The sequence below is a fragment of the Symphalangus syndactylus genome, chromosome 3, assembly GCF_028878055.3.
Source record: "Symphalangus syndactylus isolate Jambi chromosome 3, NHGRI_mSymSyn1-v2.1_pri, whole genome shotgun sequence".
NCBI lineage: Eukaryota > Metazoa > Chordata > Mammalia > Primates > Hylobatidae > Symphalangus > Symphalangus syndactylus.
The window spans coordinates 89,396,291-89,416,613 of NC_072425.2; the positions used below are offsets into that span (position 1 = coordinate 89,396,291).

Below are 20,323 nucleotides of genomic sequence, written 5' to 3' on the forward strand. Positions count from 1 at the left end.
CCAGGGGACAGCTCTGAGCTGCATGCTAATTAGGCAGTAGCATAGGAAGTGGTGTTCGGAGTCGCTGTTTCCATTTGTGAATTTCTAGCTCTGTCTTGAAAGCCAAATCTGGAACAGGGGAGAAGGCAACTTGTACTTGTCCTAACCCTGCCTATTCGCTGGCCTCAGCTTCATAAACTAACTGCTGAGGCTTTGCTTCCTCGTTGATGATGTAGGAAAAATGTTCCCCTCGTTGTGTGCTATGTTCGTCCACTGAGCTGAAAACAGTTTGAAAAGTAGAGTGCAACTTACAATGACATGATTGGTGGAGAACATTTGCTTTATAGCATGTACAGTTCTGTGAGTTTATGGGACTGTCTTAAGATACAATTTATAATAGGAAAGATTTATTTTAAAAGGTCACCAAATGCTGGGCGAGGTGGCTCATGCCTGTAATCCCAGCACTTTGGGAGGCCGAGGTGGGCAGATCACCTGAGGTCAGGAGTTCAAGACCAGCCTGACCAACATGGCAAAACCCCGTCTCTACTAAAAATACAAAAATTAGCCGGACATGGTGGCGGGCACCTGTAATCTCAGCTACTCAGGAGGCTGAGGCAGGAGAATCGCTTGAACCTGAGAGGTGGAGGTTGCAGTGAGCCTCTCGGCTCATGCCATTGCACTCCAGCCTGGGCGACAAGAGTGAAAGTCCATCTCAAAACAACAACAACAACAACTTCAATATAGGGAATTGTTTTTGTTTTTGTTTTTTAAAAAAGGGCCACCAAAATCCCTATACATTCAATAAAACAGTTGCCAATAATGCAGACTGATTATTCCCTGTTTTATGTTTTGGCACTGTCAGCAAAGAGGCATGAGCAAATCTTTGGTGGGTGGAAGGGTTCTGTATGTTGACTATAGTGGTACGTATACATCTGGCAAAACTCATCCACTGACATTTTAAATAAATATGATACCAATGTAAGTTTAAGTATCTTAGTAATTAGTACTATTAGGTTGGTGCTAAAGTAATTGCGGTTTTGGCCATTGAAAGTAATGTCAAAAACCACAATTACTTTAGCACCAACCTAATATTGTGATCAATAGTAATACTAATATAGCTTGAACTACACATCAATATTACACTTTATATCCTGTTCTCTAAAGTAAATCCTCTTCTATCCTCAGTGCCAAATATGACTCTAAATATTTGTCTTTTCTAAAATTCACTTTATTTGGAGACTCAGACAAAAAGGAACTCTGAATTATTATAAAATGTGTTAACTGTATCTTATAGGATAGATAATATTCCATAATACTTTAATATCTTATAATTTTCAATTAATATTTGTTCAGTTTAATATCATCGGTAGAAATTTGAAAAAAATATAGCACAGTAGAAGTGGTAAATTCAGAAAATTTTATATTGGTACTGTGTTATGAACTATAGTCCATATTGCCCTATAAAATTCTTATTCCATCTTCTCCATATTTCCCCAAATGATCCAGCTACTGTTTCTCCTTCATCAAAAGTTAGTTTTATGCAGAGTTCATCATTCCTTGGGGAAATGTTCAAACAGTGCTTTGCAAACATATTCTCCTTGTTTCCACTGGCTACTTACGAGATTCTCCCCGACTTCCATCTTGCAACACTTATCAATCTCTATTCTTTCAAAGTTCACAGCTTTTATTTATATGCTCCCCCATCTTTGTTATCAGCACCAGAAACGGCTAAATTTGCAATGTATTCATCACCTTGCTTAAGGTTATTCTGTCTTACCCAAGTCACCCCCCACACCTCACTACCTCCACCATGGACAGAGCCATTAGGAATCTCTGGGGCCAGGAGCTGCAGCAGGAAATTCTCATGAGCTATAGAGGAGTCACTGGATAACGGAACAATAAAACAGTTCTTAGGTATGAAAAACCAAAGAGAAGCAGAATAAATAACAAATTCAAGAGGAGCTAGAGGATGAGACAGAAGGCAGCCTACTGATTCAAGAACTCTTAAAACATGGAGTTGAAAGTAAACAGGAGGTCAGGCACAAATGGGGTGATGCATCGTAAGCAACATCTGATTATCCGAGGCTGCCTTATGGGCACTGCCAGAAGCCTATTAAGAATTGGGTTCCCTCCAAATTTCTTTCTCACCTCATCTAGTTCCTAGACCCTGCTTTCATTAATTTCTTGTTGACTTTCCATCATGTGTTTTCACTTTCACTGTTCTAATTCTTTCTCATCAAATCCTTTCTCATACCAAGTCCTCTCATTTAAGATATGACCCTAACTTTACCTTTATATTATCAAGAAAATCTAAATATATTCCTTCTTTTCAAGTCAAAATTGTCTTTGTTCTCTTATTAGAAAAATATCTCTCCTCATTACCAAGATCGTTTCCTCTAGCTTTCTAGTTAATTGCTCACTCAAAGGCAAATAATAATTCTTAATTACATTTAGCAACTAGCACTTAGCAATGTTTAAATGTCCTGTCTTTCAACAGTGAGTGGGCACTCTATCACTTCTCTCATTCTCAAGCAACTCCCCTTGTTATGTCTTTGGCTATTTTCACATTGCTCTCTCAACTCTACAGCTTGATGACTCTACGAACTAACAAGATTCCAAGCCTCACTTCCTTCAACATGACCACCAAATTGGTACCTTCAGTTCCAAACTCTCACCCAAGCTTCTGTCTTGAACTTTCAACAATCTGCTTGGCAACTCACTCAGATTCCTGCCACAGCTTCAAAATCTTCGAGTCTCAAACATGTTCCTCTTCCTGACTTGAATGATCTATTCCATTAATTACATTATTTTCCCATCTATTCTGATTTAAATCTTTGTGGTCAACCTTGACTCCTCTCTCTACCACAGCCTCAACAATCTGTCAGTCACCAAGACTTTTTGCTTTTACTTTAGTGTCTTTAGTATTTCTCACTCCCTCTTTCCATTCCCATGGATCCATCCTAGTTGAGGCCCTCCTTATTGATCATTTGCTTTAATGAATGTAACAGTGTTCTCAGAATCTCTTACAAACACCATTTAGCACTAAAAATCACCACATACATTGTTGCCAGTTTCTTTTGCTGATACAGTGATCACATTATTACCCCAATAAACAATCAAATCAAAACAAAACAAAACACCTGGAATTATTTCCACCACCCGAGTAGTAAAGTGTCTCAGTCCATTCAGGCTGCTATAACAAAATACCTTAGACTCGGCAATTTACAAATAACAGAATTTATTTCTCACAGTTTTGGAATCTGGCAAGTCCAAGACAAAGGCAGCAACAGATGTGGTGGTATGGCAAGGGAGCCTTCCTCATAGGTGGCACCTTCTTGCTGTGTCTTCATATGGCAGAAGGGACAGACGAGGTCCCACAGGCCTTTTTCATAAGTGCACTAATACAATTCACTAGGGTCCTATCTTCATGACCTAGTCATTTCCCAAAGGCCCCACCTTTAATGCCATTACATTGATGATTAGGTTTCAACACATGAATTTTGGAGAAGCAAAAACATTTAGACCATAGCATAAAGTTCTAACAAATCTACCTGCCATTAACTCCAAGGTGCTCTCTTTTGCTTTTCTCCTAATGTCCTATGTCATGGTCAATGTACATGCCTCCTCTCTGCCTGTGGAGCCCCCTTCAGGTATAATCCTCAGGTGTTGTATACTTCTCAGGCAATCACTTTAATCATCTGGAGTCAAGAGTGTCTTAAGACACCCAAAGAAAGTCCATGTTGCTTTTGCCAGGAGATGGGGTGGAGTGAACGACTCACATCAGAACTAAGTCAGGCTTCCTCAGACCTTGTCTCTTCCTTCCCTAAGAATCAAGAGCAAGTCTCAGAACCTCCCCTTGCTCCTCAACCACTGACAGTATTATCACCACTATCTACCTTGAGATCCCAAAGACTAATCTCACTTATCCCTGTTTATTGCACCAGTTTCTACAAGAAGCCCAGGACTCCCAGATTCACCCTTATTCCCCCAACACATTCTAATCCCTAGAAGGCTCTGCACAGCCCTCTTTTCTCCTTATCTCCTACTCCTTTACAACTCCAGAAACCCATCCCCTGTGCCTTCTGAAATTCATAGTCCATTTCCAGAAGGACTGCCCATATCCCAGTCCCTTATCTGAATGTTCCCTTTACCGTCTTGCTTGAACAGAAATCTGGCTCTCCCCTGAGAACTCGTCTTCCCCTGACCTCATGAGTAATGGCTGATGTTTCTCCCAGAATCCTAATAGCCTTGAGCTTGGAGATGTATAAGTGTCTTCCTGAGTCCTCACTGCTACTCACAGGCACTTCTCCCTCTCTCATCCCCTAATCATCCCACCCCCAGCTTTGACACTTGTGACTTACATTATATCACCCACTATCCTGAATTGTTACAGGCATTCACTGACATTTACCAACCACAGGGAAATGCTTTCTCATGTTCAGAAAATGTTTCCTCCTTGCTTGCTATAATTTTCTCCAACAATATTCCTATGTCAATTCCTGACAATTTTTGTATATACACACATCATCTTTGCAATACAAGATGCATCAGCTCCTTATTTTCTTCTCCTCTAATTATTTTGTCCTCCATCCTGATTTAGCTACTTTGCTTCCATGTTAAGAACTTTAGACCTTGTAATTACCAGTAACTGCAACTTCTCTACAATTCCACTTTCACATATCACCCTGTCTGACCACCACTTCTTCTCTTACAAGCGGATTCACTCTGCCTGGGCTCCAGGTACCAACAATCTGCCACTCCCAGTCCTTCAATCCTCCCACGCATTAAAAATTTCTCACATTGCTTCATAGCCTCTCATCTCTCTACCCTTTCTGTAGTTACCCACAAGGCTAACTCTCTTACCGTCTTGAGGGCTTGGCTCAAACACTGGTCTTTTTTCATGAGGCCTACCCCATCTAATCTACTTGAAATGGCAACTCTGTCTTCCCCCAACCCTGCTCCACTTTTCCACATAGCACTTACCACCTTTGAACATACTAGATAATTATGTATAACCACGTTTTTTTTTTATTTTGTCTGTCCTCCCCCAAAATATAAGACTTGTGGGAACAAGAACTTTTGTCTTTTAGTTTCCTAATGTTTTCATACTTTGAATGGTACTTGCCACACACTTGTTGAAAAATATTTATTAAATAATTAGCACATCTTAGATTTTAGTTAAAATTATAGAATTTATTGGATTATAATGTCAATATCCTCCTAGAAAGTGATATATTATTGAGGCAGATGATATATTGTTCATATTTCTCTCCCTGAGGCCCTGGGAATTGGCTCAGATAGCACCTTCTCAGTGAGACCTTCCTAATTATCCTACTTAAGATCATACCTCCTTCTCCAGTATTCTTGACTACCCATCTGGGTTTCTTTCTTTCTACAGAAGGTGCTAGATACTTAGTGCTGCCTGGTGTGCTATACATTCTATTTATTTAATTTGTCAAATGTCTGTCTCTCTCCATTAGAATGAAAGCTCCATGAGAGCAGATCTTTTTGTTTGGTTCCCTGCCATATCCCCGAGGCTTAGAGCAATAGCAGGCACAGCGTAAGAGCTCAGTATGTATTCAATGAAGGAGGGGATGAATGGGTGTCTCCCCTACATTGCCCAAAACATCCTATGTGCTCTCTCTCTTTCCTTTTACTTCTGTGACATTCGGGTAACTTTCTCCCAATGCTGTCCCTTCTCTTGGTCAACTCTGGAACTCAGCTCAGGGTGCGTCTCCCTGGGGAAGCTTTGTCCTGCTACTGCACTTGCTCCTCTGGCCATTCTGCACTGCTCCCTGCACACACACAAAACACTACTGTTTCCTACAGGTTGTCCCTGAATTTCGCCATTGTGATGTCCTCACTCTACTCATTTAATAAATTAATACTGACAATTCTGTTCTTCCTGTCTTTACACACACATGTAAAAGTTTCTTCTAATAGCTAAGAGCAACGCAAATAATTATATGTACTATTGGAGACACAGCCTGGATTCTGCTTTATGCTGATGCATTTTAAGACCATCTCGCAAAATACACTATGCCTAGAAAAGGTGGACCATATGTATTGTAAAATCTAAGTAGCTGGAACCTTAATTAATCAGGGCTCTAAATTTTAATTCCCTCCTAAAAAATGAGAAAAACTATAAGTATTAATCTTTAGAAAAGACTGCAATGTTCTGTCTTGCATCAGAACACATTTGACCTATTTCCTGTCTGAATCAGAAGCCTAAAGCTCTACAGCACTAATGGCCCAAACCACCCACCTCTGCCCCACAGCACTATCTCGTATTGTATGCCCACACAGTTCCTCAGGCTCAGCCACCCCATCTCCTTGATACCTTACTTCCTCTCTGTCCCCATAACAACTAGTCCAATGTGAAATGCACTGAGCAGGTGCTCAAGCAATGAATTCATTTATTGATTACATGGTAATGGTGAAAATTTGCAAATGTGATCAAAGGATAACTGCAAGGCTTTTTTCAAATATCAAAGGAAATTTAAATGATGTACTCACCAAGAAAGGAAAGTGAACACACACATATTAAAAAGATGTTCAAAAGCAAGAGTCAGAATATAAATGGCCATAGAATTTAATTAATTAAAATATCACCTTTCATAGGCACTCCAGGTGACCAGCATTTTCCTGTAACTATTTTTTACCTGCTCATAGGTACCTCTGTTAGTATTATCAAAAGCTACTTGATTAGAGGAAGAGAATGGGTCAATATTTAGTCAAAAGAGAAAGGACATTATCATCTGGGAGTGGCAAGCAGAAAACTCCACTTCTTAAGGAATTTTGAGATTGTAATAATTTTGATAGCTTCTCCATCCCTGAATTTTTTTTGTAATTATTTAATACTTGCAATTAAGTCATGGCATCGTGTTTTAGGGATAGAGCACCTGCTTATATTCCTGTTGTAGAATAACAGCAAAACTTGACATAAGACAGGACTTAACAAGAGTGGTATGAAATGGAACAGGCAGGGTGCAGCAGGCAGCAGATAACAGGACAACGTCACCTCAAGGGAGAGTGGGAGGGCCAGAGAAAACTTCCTTAAGGAATTTCCAGTGCCATTTTATTACACGATTGCATCTTTATTCTGTCTGGTTCCCAAATATACATTATCTGTTAAAAACCACACAGTATTGTTAGGTTACTACTGGGAGTCAGCCCAGGCAGCTGGATCAATAAAAACTGGCCAAACGGCAGCAAACCTGTTCAGAGACATGAAATTATCTGCCAGTATCCAACATCCCATTTCTAAACTTTGACGTCTGAACCCCTCCACTTCCTACTTAGCTTTCCCTTGGACCTCAGATCTCTTTTGTCTTCTAACATTTAACCCCTTTCAGGTTCAACTCTGCCGTGTCTACTGAAGACCCGCAAGCTGCCTTTCAAAATACATGACCAATTTATATTTGAATAGGAAATACAGGAGTTACACCCTCACCATGACTGAGGCAATAGGACGTCTCTTCACCTTGTCAGACCCACACTGCATATCCATTGATTATGCAGAGACAGCTAAGTTAATCTGTTTCTTCTGGCCTGGAAGGCTCTGCAGTATTTCCGAACAAATGACAACCAAACTCCAAACTTTGTGTTTCTAGGTTTCTGTGCTCTCACATGCAGTGTGAATATCTGTGGCCATTGATTCCTTGGCTCCTGAACAACCTAAAGTGCCCAGATTCCCACCACCTTTCACTTTTGCACACCAATAATTCCGAAAAAAAAATGAATGAAAAATTTTTTGCCAAATGTGCCATGGGTATAGAAGTTACTGGTAAAACCCTCTCAGATTCTGTAATTTCCAGCCAGTCTCCCAGTGTTTATGTGGCACCTCTTGAGATCTTTTGGATGGAAGAGTTTACTGTATATCTAGGCAACATCCAACAACCTGGTCTTGTGTAACCAAATCATTTAGACCATCCTGGGCCACTTACTGTATAGCATCCTCAGAGGCCTAGAAAGGTGAGTTTGCACTTTTAAGGATAATGTTTTTGGGAATCCAAATTACTCCTTAGGAAATTCATGTGTAAGAGTGCCACTTAGGCTGGAGAGGTAAGCTCCAAAATGTTGAGGTAATTCAATATTTCTTGGGACTTTCAGGGTATTTAGTTCCTAGATTGTCAATACAGGGCCCTAACAAAGATCTTCAAGTGGACTGACTAGTTAGTGGGTCCTCTGTCACTAGGGCAGCTTTATATTATACAACTTGGAGGCCAATTCTGGTGTCGTCTGGAGCTTGATGTTCTTTCATATCATGCTAGAAGCATCTAGTTTGTTCAAAGGGCCAGGAATACTCTGGTTCTGCACGTGGGCTTTTTTTTTTCATTAAGATTAATCCCAAAGGAATTGATAATTACGCAGTATAGGAGAAAATATCACATACCACCTGGGCAGTATCTGAGAAGTTTGCCCTGTGAGAAGGAGGAGTGTAACATCCAGTGATCGTTCTGGCTGACCCAACATTTTTACCCCACCAGTAGAAAGCAGTCAGAAGTAACACATCTTTTTTTTTTTAGCTCAAACATATCCCTAAGAGGCAGAATTTGTCCAAAAAGCCCTGATATCTGACTTTTCATAATGCCCAAAAGTCAATCTCTGCCCAGACAAGTCTATAACCAGATAATCCAACCTCAGGCAAGTGAGTTCTGGCATCAATGCTATGCTGACCCCCAAGTAGCCAACTGTCAGCCCCGGACAGCCCTAAAAGGGTGGGCGGGCCCAATCTCCAGCTGGCTATGCTGTCTTCAGTGGGCCACAGGCACGTGCTCAAGAGCCCCCTTCCCTTCTCCCATGTGACCACAGTCCCATCAGATGTTACAAAGTATCATGTGGCCTTGGATACCTTCTTTACAAGGCATCAAACATGTTATATCTTCTAAACTAAAGACTGGTAGTAATGCCATTTAGTTCTCATATTTTCAGTATCAACCTGAGGTCAGGCTCTCTGATTATATACACTGACCCTCACTTTAGGGCCCTTGTTCTAGCTGGTAGTGACTGACACGCTCATCAAAAGGGACCTTTTTAACCAAAACTGAGGATGCCTGAAACTGTAACTCCCTTCTTGAATGTTTCTTTTCTTTTCTCAGTGTTGCCACTGTCTAGATGAATTTTCTTGGAAATTGGGCCCCATCTGTCATTTCTAGAGCATTTTATTTTGCACTTTATGATCCACTTATCTTCAATTCCCCATAAAAATCCAAACCAAATGCACACAAAGACAATGGAGCAATACCTTGGGAGGTATGATTTGTACTAAGAAAGAGACCAGCCAGTCATTTTGCTGCCAACAATGCAGTTCTGCTACAATAGCGTCTTTGTTTCCAACTAGAACAGCCAGTTCTGCAGCAAGTCCTGGCCACCCCAAAACTTCTTTGCATCCTTTGTCCTACTGCAGTCAATGAATACCTTGCATGACTAAGCCTACCCAGCCTGGCCTCTTTGTACCTCTCCAGCAGGCAATTAGAAAAGACATTCTCTATTTGGTACTCCTTAATATAAATCCTGTCAATCCAGTCCTTGTAGAATTTTGAATTTTCTTTTAATTATTTTATTTGACCTCATAATATTCTAATGATTCTTTACAGTATAGTGGTAATCCCTCATTCCATAAGGATGAAGCTTTTCACCCAGCCCCCTTCCCTACCTAGTACCTGTAACAGTTGCTAAGAAATTATCCTAAATATATGGTCATTACTAAAATCAGGAAAAAAATGCCTTTAGCTGGGAAGCTGTTTGTGGTTCAATTCCAAGGAAAGAACCCTGGTGCCACATGTACACATGAAACAGCAGTACTTTTAACTGTGGGTTCATTTACTATGGGCAGATCTTGAAATATCAACCCATTTTATCCTAAAAGGAAGTTGAGTCCAAAACCATGGAAAACACCAAAACATTCCTGGCCCAAATCCACCGCACATCTCACATACCTAATATGACATATTTGGTACAATTCTTCAGAGCTGGAATATTTCTAGTTTTTCATCCTCCTGTCTTCATCACCAGCCCTTCCCTCCACTTCCAAACTTGGTCTCTTCCACGGGCTTTGACTTGAACTAGCCCTTGACAGCTACTCTGCTTTCTTACCCTGTACTATCACGAGACTGTGAAGTTTTTGGCAATCCTCTAGAATAAACAAACTATACCAATATTTATCTGGAATAGCAACAGATTCTGTCCTTAACAAATGTTAACAGTATTTGTTGATTACAACAAAGCAAAACAACGATAAAACACCTGGCAGAGATAGCGCACGTCTAAAACCATTATAGCAGTGATGGTTGGTTCATTGATGAGGTCAGCATGAAAGGCCACTTCATAAGACCCTATATGCTATTTTATAAGATGAACTTTTATATTTTATTTTATTTTAGACAAAGTCTCGCTTTTTCTCTCCCAGAGTGGAGTACAGTGGCACAATCTCGGCTCTCTGCAACCTCCGTCTCCCGGGTTCAGGCGATTCTCCTGCCTCAGCCACCTGAGTAGCTGGGATTACAGGTGTCTGCTACCATGCCCGGCTAATTTTTGTATTTTTAGTAGAGACGGGGTTTCACCATATTGGCCAGGCTGGTCTCGAACTCCTGACCTCAGGTGATCCACCCACCTTGGCCTCCCAAAGTGCTGAGATTACAGGTGTGAGCCACCACCCTGGCCTAAAATGAACTTTTAGTACTTTGGATAATAACACTCAAAATAGAAGCATCTTTAAAAATCATCTTAAAAGTATATATCTGATAAGAACACTTTAACAATGCAATTTTAAGTTAATAATCTTATTTTTGTTTCCTAAACTAATATTAGTTAAAGACTTTTTTCAATAACTGCAGGAAGATAATTTAAATATTATCTGTTTAGTATTAGTAGTTTCCTAGCAAGAATTGATCTTAGCACTTTTGTTAAAAGTGGGTCTGTTTTAATTAAATTATAAAATCCCAATGGAAATCATTCTGACTTTCAATACACTTTGTTGGTGTGTAAATCAAATAATTTACTTACCGTGAAAGAGGAAATAAGGTCACATTAAGATTGACTGTAAGTCAAAAAATAGTCCTTTTACTTCATGAATATAGTATGGCACTGCTTTTTCTATATGGTCATTCACTTACAGATATTAAATATCAAATATATGCCAACTGAATAATTTGACCAAATTAGGTCATTCATGTTAGTAAAATGTTCTTTCCTAAGTTTTTTTTTTTTTTTTTTTTTGAGATGGAGTCTTGCTCTGTCTCCAGGCTGGAGTGCAATGGTGCAATCTCGGCTCACTGCAACCTCCGTCTCATGGGTTCACATGATTCTCTTGCTCCAGCCTCCTGAGTAGCTGGGACTATAGGTGTGCGCAACCACTTCCAGCTAATTTTTGTATTTTTAGTAGAGACAGGGTTTCACCTTGTTGACCAGGCTGGTCTCGAACTCCTGACCTCGTGATCTGCCCACCTCTGCCTCCAAAAGTGCTGGGATTACAGTTGTGAGCCACTGTGCCCAGCCTTCTAAGATATTTTTTAAAATAATAGAGGGAAATAAGTAAAACTAAATTAAGACTATGCGTACATTTGACTCTCATTATAACATGATTTGCAAGAGAGTAAAATTTTGTATAATCTGTACACATCTCAAAGATTACCAAAAGGGATTTAGTTATTAAACTATAAAAACACTTTGACATGAGGTAGTCAAGACTACCAGACTACCTTATGCAATGGCCTCTGGTGCTTTCTTTATCTCCCCCGCTCAATAATATTTATTTGTTTATTATTTATTTATCTATTTTTGAGATGCAATCTTGCTCTGTTGCCCAGGCTGGAGTGCCGTGGCATGATCTTGGCTCACTGCAAGCTCCTGAGATCTAGCAATTCTTGTGCCTCAGCCTGTCAAGTAGCTGGGACTACAGGTGCGCACTGCCATGCCCTGCTAATTTTTGTATTTTTAGTAAAGACGGGGTTTCACCATGTTGGCCAGGCTGGTCTCGAACTCCTGACATCAAGCGATCCTCCCACCTCAGCCTCCCAAAGTGGTGGGATTACAGGTGTGAGCCACTGCATCCGGCCCCCAGTAATATTTAAACTAGTAGACAAGTCTGCCCCTAACTTTTTCAGGGCCAACAGCAAGAACACAAATAGCAGTGAGCATAACAGACTAAATATTTAACAGCCACAAACCAGGCAAAGAAACCCATAGGTAAAATAAGTTCTATCTTCCTTCCTTGATAAATATATATGCATAATGACCTGGAAGGCTAGGTCTGAATTTGGAATATTCACCTCCAGATTTCTAGTTAGGAAATGGGCAGTGTGTGAAGTGTTGCCTCTCCAGCCATTATCTTCCCCTCTTCTCTCCCACCTCTAGATTTACTCTGCAGCACAGGTAGCCTGTTGTTTACCTGTATGGACACTTCAGCTTGCATGTCCAAGCTCTGTTTACTTCTCCTGCATCAGTGTCCTCGGCCATCTTCACTTAGGATTTGGCACAGGGGTGACTCAGTTTACCCCCAGAAGGCGGGCCATAAAAGTAGCCTGAGGCTGTTTAGGCTAAGAATTCTGGAGATGATCTAGAGGGGGTGACAGACTTTACCTGAGCAAGCCCCATGGACTCCCTGCCCATGGTTGAGGTCATGGCCTGAGGACAGCTAGAGCTGAACCTTCCAAAGTTCAAGGTAGGGACTCCTCTCACCTTTGAAAAGCAATCTATATGTCTATAATTATGATTCAGAATGCTGACTCAAACCACACAGATGGGAATTCTGGGACCATTATTTATTAGTTAAGAGATCTTGAAGAAGTTATTCAATGCCTCTTTAATTAGTTTGCTTACCTATACAATGGGAATAACAGTATATAACTAACAGGGTCGTAAGCATTACAGGATATATTATATTTTCAAATAATGTGTCCAGGAGGGTGCCTGGCCTACAGTAAATAATACACAAAACTTAACTAGTGTTATTTTTTAACTCCAGAACTCAGTATAGTGCCTGTCATAAAGCTGTATGTGCTTTAAGAAAGTCTGAATGAATAGTCATTAAAGGAGTTAGAATAGCTTGGATTTTTTTATTAATTTTTTAAGTATTTAGTTGAAAATGACTACAAATTCCAGTTTTTGTAATCTAAATCAAAATCAATTTTAAAGTTGATACCAAGGGTAAAGAATTAGGATTACTTTTTATATTTTATTATCAACAATAGAAATCATTGTCACAGAAAGTTTGAAAACAAGACAGACTTTGAAAAATAAGATTGAAGAGTACTAAGTCTCAGCTTTTAATCTTTGCTAATGATTTGCCCAGAAGGTCAAGAGACTGCTTTCTGGTATGGGCTGGGAAAACAGAAACAAGTGTCCTTTATGGTGTAACCCACTTTTAAAAGAAAACTTTATTTCTCTGAGTTCCAATTCTAGTGAGGCTTAGAACTGATTAGGGAGAATTTGCTTAGCTGCCCAATTTTAGATTGCTCACTATTATCCTCAAGTTATCCATGGGGTCATTTACTGCAGATACTTTGTGAAGACCTACTGTGTACCAAGCACTGGACACACAAAAATACAGGCAGCTTCTTCCCTCAAGGAGGTCACAGTTGGGTGTGTCCATAGCAAGGCTGGGAGGAAGTTGTATGAGGAGCCTGACGGCAATGGGGAGCTAGGGAAAAGTTCTGAGCAGAAAGGAACATGTGGACAAAGGTTTGAAGTGATGAAGACTGCTTAGGAAGCTCATATTACGAAGCATAATTCAAGCTTTCTCTACGATGTTCAAATCCCATCTCTCCTACTTACTAGATAGGTGACATTGGGCAAGTTACTTATCTTCTCTGCTCCTGTTTATTTGTTTGAAAAACAGGGACCTCTCTCACAGTGTTATTATGAAGACTGGACAAGAAGATGGAGTTTGGTTTTGAATGAGTTAGGGTTTTTGCCTTTAGGCGTGTATTGGAGACATGGTTCACACAATTTGCTGCACCTTCTGGAGATTAGATAACAGGTCAGGATTAGAGATAAATTATTCTGGAGGTGTCAGTGTGGAAATGGTATTTAAGACACAAGACTGGGCCGGGCGTGGTGGCTCACGCCTGTAATCCCAGCACTTTGGGAGGCCAAGGCGGGCGGATCACGAGGTCAGGAGATCATGACCATCCTGGCTAACACCATGAAATGCCGTCTCTGCTAAAAATACAAAAAATTAGCCAGGTGTGGTGGCGGGCGCCTGTATTCCCAGCTACTCAGGAGGCTGAGGCAGGAGAATGGTGTGAACCCAGGAGGCGGAGCTTGCAGTGGACCGAGATCACACCACTGCACTCCAGCCTGGGCAACAGAGCAAGACTCCGTCTGAAAAAAAAAAAAAAAAACAAGACTGGATCAGAGAAGTTCTTAGGAGTGGGTCCTGAGCCACTCCTACATTTGGAGGTTAAGAAATGAGGAAGAATCAACATCAGCGATGGAGAAGGACCTTAAACCAAGAGAGTGTGGGTCCAAGAAGCCAAGAAAACTGTTTCCAAGGAGGGCAAGGTCAACAGTGTCAAGTCACCAACAGATGATACATCAAGCAGGATGGAGATTAAGAATTAGCCATCAGATTTGGCAATGTGGAGGTTACCCTGAACTTAAGAGAGTGGACTGCAGAGATGATAAAGAAAGCCTACTCACAATGGATTCAAAGAGAAGGTGAGGGAAAGAATCGGAGACAAGAGTTATGGACAACTCTTTCAAGGACTTATAGCAAAAGGAGAGAAAAAAATAGGAGATAAAAAGGCTTTGCCACATATATGGATATTGCTTTAAATGATACAGTAGATAGGAGAAAAACTAATCATGCACGGGTGGGCAGATCCTTAAAACTGAAACTTTACAAGGTATACCTGCTGTGATTCCATTGGAATAAAACAATTGACATTTGTCTGGGGAAGCAGATTTACTCATGTTGTTTTTCCCTCTTCATATACATGCATATCAAAAAGCTATTACATATCCATACTTTTAAAATAAAAATATTTTTAATGGAACTATAATAGAACTATTGAAAAGTGGTTGAAACTGTGTCTTTCCCATTCCTTGTGTCCTTCTCTTTTGCAGTTGCTTCCTTTAAAAATTGTGAACATTCTTGTTGCCCTAAGTTTCAGTTTTTAAAACAATTCATGCTTTAAGATTAGTTACAGTGTGTTCCTCCTCCAGTAGGTATTTCTATTTACTGAAATATTTTAAAATAAAATGATATGAAAAATTTCTTTCAAAATATTTAGTTGGGAGAAGAGGATGAATTGGGTACCAGTAGGAGCAGAGATGAAAGAAGTTGGCTTTGAGTTGATGGTTAATGAAGCTGGGTGATGAGTATATAGTGGTCCCTTATACCATTCTCTCTAATTCTGTATGCATTTGAAAATTTCCATTACACCATATTAAAAACTTTAAAAAATCATAGGGTTAATACCCTGTTTAACCAAAAAGAATCCACTAAATAGTGAGATTTCAGATAATTTGGTAACAAGAGAAGTTATTTTGGGGCACAGGAATTTTCCAAACCATATCAGCTACTTTGCTGTCAGTTTAGAGGGCAAACATGTATGATTTTTAATTGATCAGAAAGTGTCTCCATTGCTTCAAGATAGAATTAATTTGGGTGCTTATTATGCAAATAATTTAGAAGGCTGAATTTTTTGTTAATGATACCTTGGTTCTTTTAAATATCCGGTCACTTTAGGTAAGCATAAAGAATTCTGGGAACACTTATGCTATGCAACGTTTTGAGGGGAAGTAATGATACGGTCACACAATAATGTTAATCTAGTTGATTGTTGTTGAAAAGAATAAATAATTGACAGTTGAATAAACAGAAGGTGAAATTTCATTGCAATACACAGAAGGTGAAATTTGATTGCAATAATAGTTACCGCTTTTTTAAAAGAAACTGTGAAATCTGAAATTTGTTACACTTATATTGCTATATAAAAATTTAGGTAATGAAAGTTCTTAGTCTTTTAAAATAAGTAAATGTGGAAACAATGTTGCTACATTAACTCTTCAAATATTAACCGCTAGATATACTTTATGTTTTCTGGTTATTTATTAACCATTTTACAGTGCTGTTATTTCTCTAGCTGTGGGTAATTTTCACCAGAGATAGTTAAAAAACAAACTGCAATAATTTTTTCTACATCAGAAATCTTTGGATTTGATTAATAACATCCCCCACTGCTCACTATATATTTGTTATTAAAAGTCTCCTATGTGTTTGAGACCTATAAATTCTGCTTTAAAAATTAAACCCAAAGTTATGCTGGTCTTATGCAGCTTCTGGTCTCTTTTGTATGGCTTTATTGCCCTCAACATTTTCCTGGTGTAAACTACTGAGCAAGGGAACAAGATTTCCTTTGTAACTGATACCTAAATTTCTATTCTGCTTTAAGCATCTAATTTGCATTGTAAAGACATATAATTTGAGACTTGTAGCTATATCACAAAAGTACAGCAGTTTATGCTGATCTCTAATTTTCTTGAGCTATACTGGCTATAATTTACATTTTTTGCATGTTTTTAACTGCCATGCAAATCAGTATACATCAGAAACCTTTGTATATTGACAGAGACTGGGAAAAGGATGCCTTGTTCTGATTTCAGATAAGCATTCCCTTTTCAGGTCTGCAGGTGCAAGTAGGCCCATTCATAATATTTCCTTCAAATCAGTTTTAGATACTGGGTAGAAATGCAATGCTTTTTCACAAGAGCCTGACTAATGTTTATAAGCACAGTTAATGTTTTTTAAAAAGTACTTTTTTTTAGTAAAATGTACTTTACTATTTAAAGTACATTTAAAATGTACTTTACTATTTAAAGTACATTTAAAATGTACTTTACTATTTAAAGTACATTTAAAATGTACTTTAAATGGTAAATTTTAGAGGCAAGTAGGACTTTTTCCTTTGCCTATATGTTGGGAACAAAATATACTGTGTTAACACAAATTTTGGTCATTTTACTAGTGTGTATGTGTGTTTACTAAATCTAGAAAAGCACTTTATTACTTATTGAAACAGGATGAAATTATGCTTAGCGGAAAATTTGCTGCAACAAATGCATATTTCTTCCATTTAAGAGATAACTGATAATGAATGTTACTTTTTCCTTTGCCTTTTCACTATTTTGAAATCAACAAACAAGCCAAAAAATAACCACAAGATAAAGAGATTTACTCTAATTTCTCCATTTCAGATAACTGAGCAAATCTCCCTGAAACAAATATTAGAAAACTGTATATACAACTATTTACTAAAGATAGCTGGATGTTTCCATATATCTCTATATCTATATATATAAAACCTACTTATAAGATTATGATTTGACTGTTTTAATTAGCTTCAGGCAAAAACTTGGCACTTTAAAGTATGGGAGTAAATTTTAACCTACAAAACAATTACAACTATTAATTAAACTCTCCTTGAGCCCAAGAGGTAAGAGAAAGGCTTTAATATAATTTAAGGACTTGGTGACCAAACAGAGAAAAAGTGAAATTAAAAAAAAAAAAAAGAAAGTATGACAATAGTCACTGCATTAGCAAAAATAAATGTTGGGCCTATATTGAAAACCATTAAGCACTCATCCTAAACTCATGATTCGTCCTATTACTTAGTTGTATAATTTTCCAACAATCCAATCCGGTATACCACCTTACATTTGATTTTGTTTCATAAATCAAAAGTCCTAAAACACCTTCTCATATGCTATTTGACTTGAACTTTCCTTTGTGATTTAGAGAAGGCAGGTATTATTAATAAACCTCATTTTACAGATGAGGACAATGCATTTCATAAAGAGTTAACCTCTCCACATCAAAGTAGCTCTGACATAAATGGTTTGCCTGGACAGAAAGCTGTCAATCCTGGTCCGGAGTTCTTTCTGCTTCTCTGTCTCAGAGATTGATCTCAGTGAGGGATCAATTAGATAGTATTTTTTTTTAAGCTGAAAGGATGGTGACTTAAGGCATTAATGTCCCTCCAGTGTGGGTAATTCATTCAGATTGAGCACTAATGATAGTAGAAACTTATATGCTGTCCTTTTCTGGACTTAAAAATTGAAGACTACTCCCATTATAACCAACTTATCTACAGCCTCGAGTTAAAGGCAAGTTAGTCGTTAGTGGACCCAAATGTTAGAAAGATAGGGAGAACATTCTGTACAGACGATGCCCTTAAGAATGGACCAGGGCCCCTAAATGACTTCTGTAAACAGGACACCTTCTTTTCCAAAATTCCTTTCTATTAGGGCTTCGTCAACACCTAGGAGTAACACACAGTGTGTCCTCTGATAATTAGTCCTTGCTGTCGCTCCAGGGCAGAAATGCTTGACACCTGGCCTCTAGGCCATCTGTGCTGGAGGACGCTGCCCCGCACCCGCCCTCTTGAAGTTCTCGGATGACCGCAACTTACCTGGCCGGGATGCTCTGGCCGGGCAGCTCTTCGTGCCAGCCCAAGACCTTTGGGGAAGAGAAGAAAACAAAACAAAAGAAAACAACTTACCACCTTGGCCCAGTCCAAGAACAAGTGAAAACACCCAGGCTGCCCAGAGGAACGAGGCGGGACCTCGCCGGTCGTTTTGCAGGCAGATAAATGCAGCGGTAAAAAAAGCCAGGGCCGAGCCGCACATAATGCAAAACAGCCCGCCCCGCGCCCGCCGCCTGGCTGCCTTCCGGACGCGCGCTCGCGCCTCCTGGGCGCACCTCGGGGCCCGCGGGCCGAGTGTCGCTAGGACGTTTTCCGCAGGCCTAGCAGGCGGACCCCGCGGCTCGGAGCAAGCGGTGCAGGTAAGCGGGCCCGGGCACCGCTCGGCATCTCAGGGCCCCTGCGGCCCTCCCGGCTCGGCACGGCGGGTCCCGCGGTCTCCGCGAGAAGCACCTTCTTCGACGGCCAAGGGCCCCGGCGGCGACTGGAGAGAGGGCTCTGCAAGGGCTCCGCAGCCTGCTCCGGGACAAAGAAAAGAGCTTTTGTTTCTCTCCAGCCCGTGGGGCTTCTGCTGCATAAATCAGCTTAGCGAAGAGCCAAACACAATCAAACCCAAACAAAGCCCGAAGCTGGGGGGGAACCACCCTAATGTACATTCACTGGGTGATGCTGGATCTGTGGGAGGGGACGCCGGCGAGGTCGAGGGGAAAAAAGTCGATGGCGCATCAATCAGCGCAGTTTCTTCCACAGGTGGGCAGGGAGGCCAACTCCACTAGTTGCAGTTTTGCAGCCTCGTCTGCGGAGCAGCGGGCAAAGACAAGTCGGCAGCGTCCTGGCTGGCAAGGGAGGAAGCTCGGGATGCCAGCAACAAGGGGAGGCGGCTCTGGGAGCGCCCTAGAAGCACCCGCCGACACCCGCAGGCACAGAGCGAGGCATCGCCGCTCCCTGCCTGGCGGGGAATGGGGCCTGCGGCTGCGAGCGCAGGAGGGGAGGTTCCGCGAGGTGCCAGAGCCCGGCTTCGCGGGGCGGGGGCTGTGTGCCCTTGTCCTTTTCGCCCCAGTGCGCGGTTCAGGCGTCCCGCAGTCCAGAGCTCGAGTTGCTGGCTCGCTCTGGAGTGCACACGGCGAGGATGCGAGAGAGGCGAGGCCGGCGATGGGCGGGAGAGGGGTGGTCCTGCTCTGGCCCCCCGGGGGGCTCCAGACCTGCGGGTAGCCGGGTGCACTCAGGGCAGAGAGTTGCTAGGAAACCTCCCCACGCTACCGGAGCGCCTCGCCTCGGCTGCCCGCAGGCGCGGCTGCAGCCCCGGCAGGAGCAGCAGTAACAGCTCGGAGCAGCGTGGGCGGGACATTGGTGAGGCATGAAGTCACCGCGGCCCACACTCGCTCTTTGTTTTGCTCACTCCAGCTCTTTTTTTTCCCCCTTGGCTCTGATAGTTGCCATTCCCATCGTTCACAAGGACTCCTGAAGCGTAGCCGCGCAACAGGAATGGCACGCCTCGTTCCCTTCTCCCTCCTCCCCCGAATCCTTGCACCCCAACGCTCGCGGGGGTGGTGGGAGACTCGCTCAGCGCCAGCGGCAGCTGCGAGCAAACCCCAATCTCTCACCCCCGCGCTGCTCGCCGCTTTGTTCGGAGATACTCACTGCCCCGCAGCTGCTGCATACAAAGTGGAGTCAAGGGACCTCCCCTGCCCCCAACGCCCTCTACTCAGCACTTTGCTTGCAGTTAGGAGCTCGTCCTCTACCCCACCACAAGGCTGCCCCGGTCTCCCTAGCCTTTGGAGAGTTGGACTAGTCTGCAGGGGCTGTTCCCGGAGCGACTGGCCGAGATTTCTCGCTGCTCCTTCTCTGCTCAAAACCTTAACCCTGGACTGGACAGCCCTGTTTTTCCCCAGCGTCTGGTGGTGGCTCTGGGCTTT

General features: G+C 41.4%; 1 protein-coding gene across 2 annotated transcripts in view; it reads right to left on the bottom strand.

Annotated features, from left to right (window-relative positions):
* ITGB8 (integrin subunit beta 8) overlaps nt 1–18,630 on the bottom strand; it is an 83,361-nt gene extending 64,731 nt beyond the window's left edge. For both annotated transcript variants that reach the window (XM_055272488.2, XM_055272487.2), the window contains exon 1: nt 18,486–18,630. In XM_055272488.2, the coding sequence (XP_055128463.1) occupies nt 18,486–18,612 (127 nt within the window). In that variant the 5' untranslated portion in view covers nt 18,613–18,630. The remainder of the gene's footprint in view (nt 1–18,485) is intronic.
* Nucleotides 18,631–20,323: the final 1,693 nt, after the last annotated feature.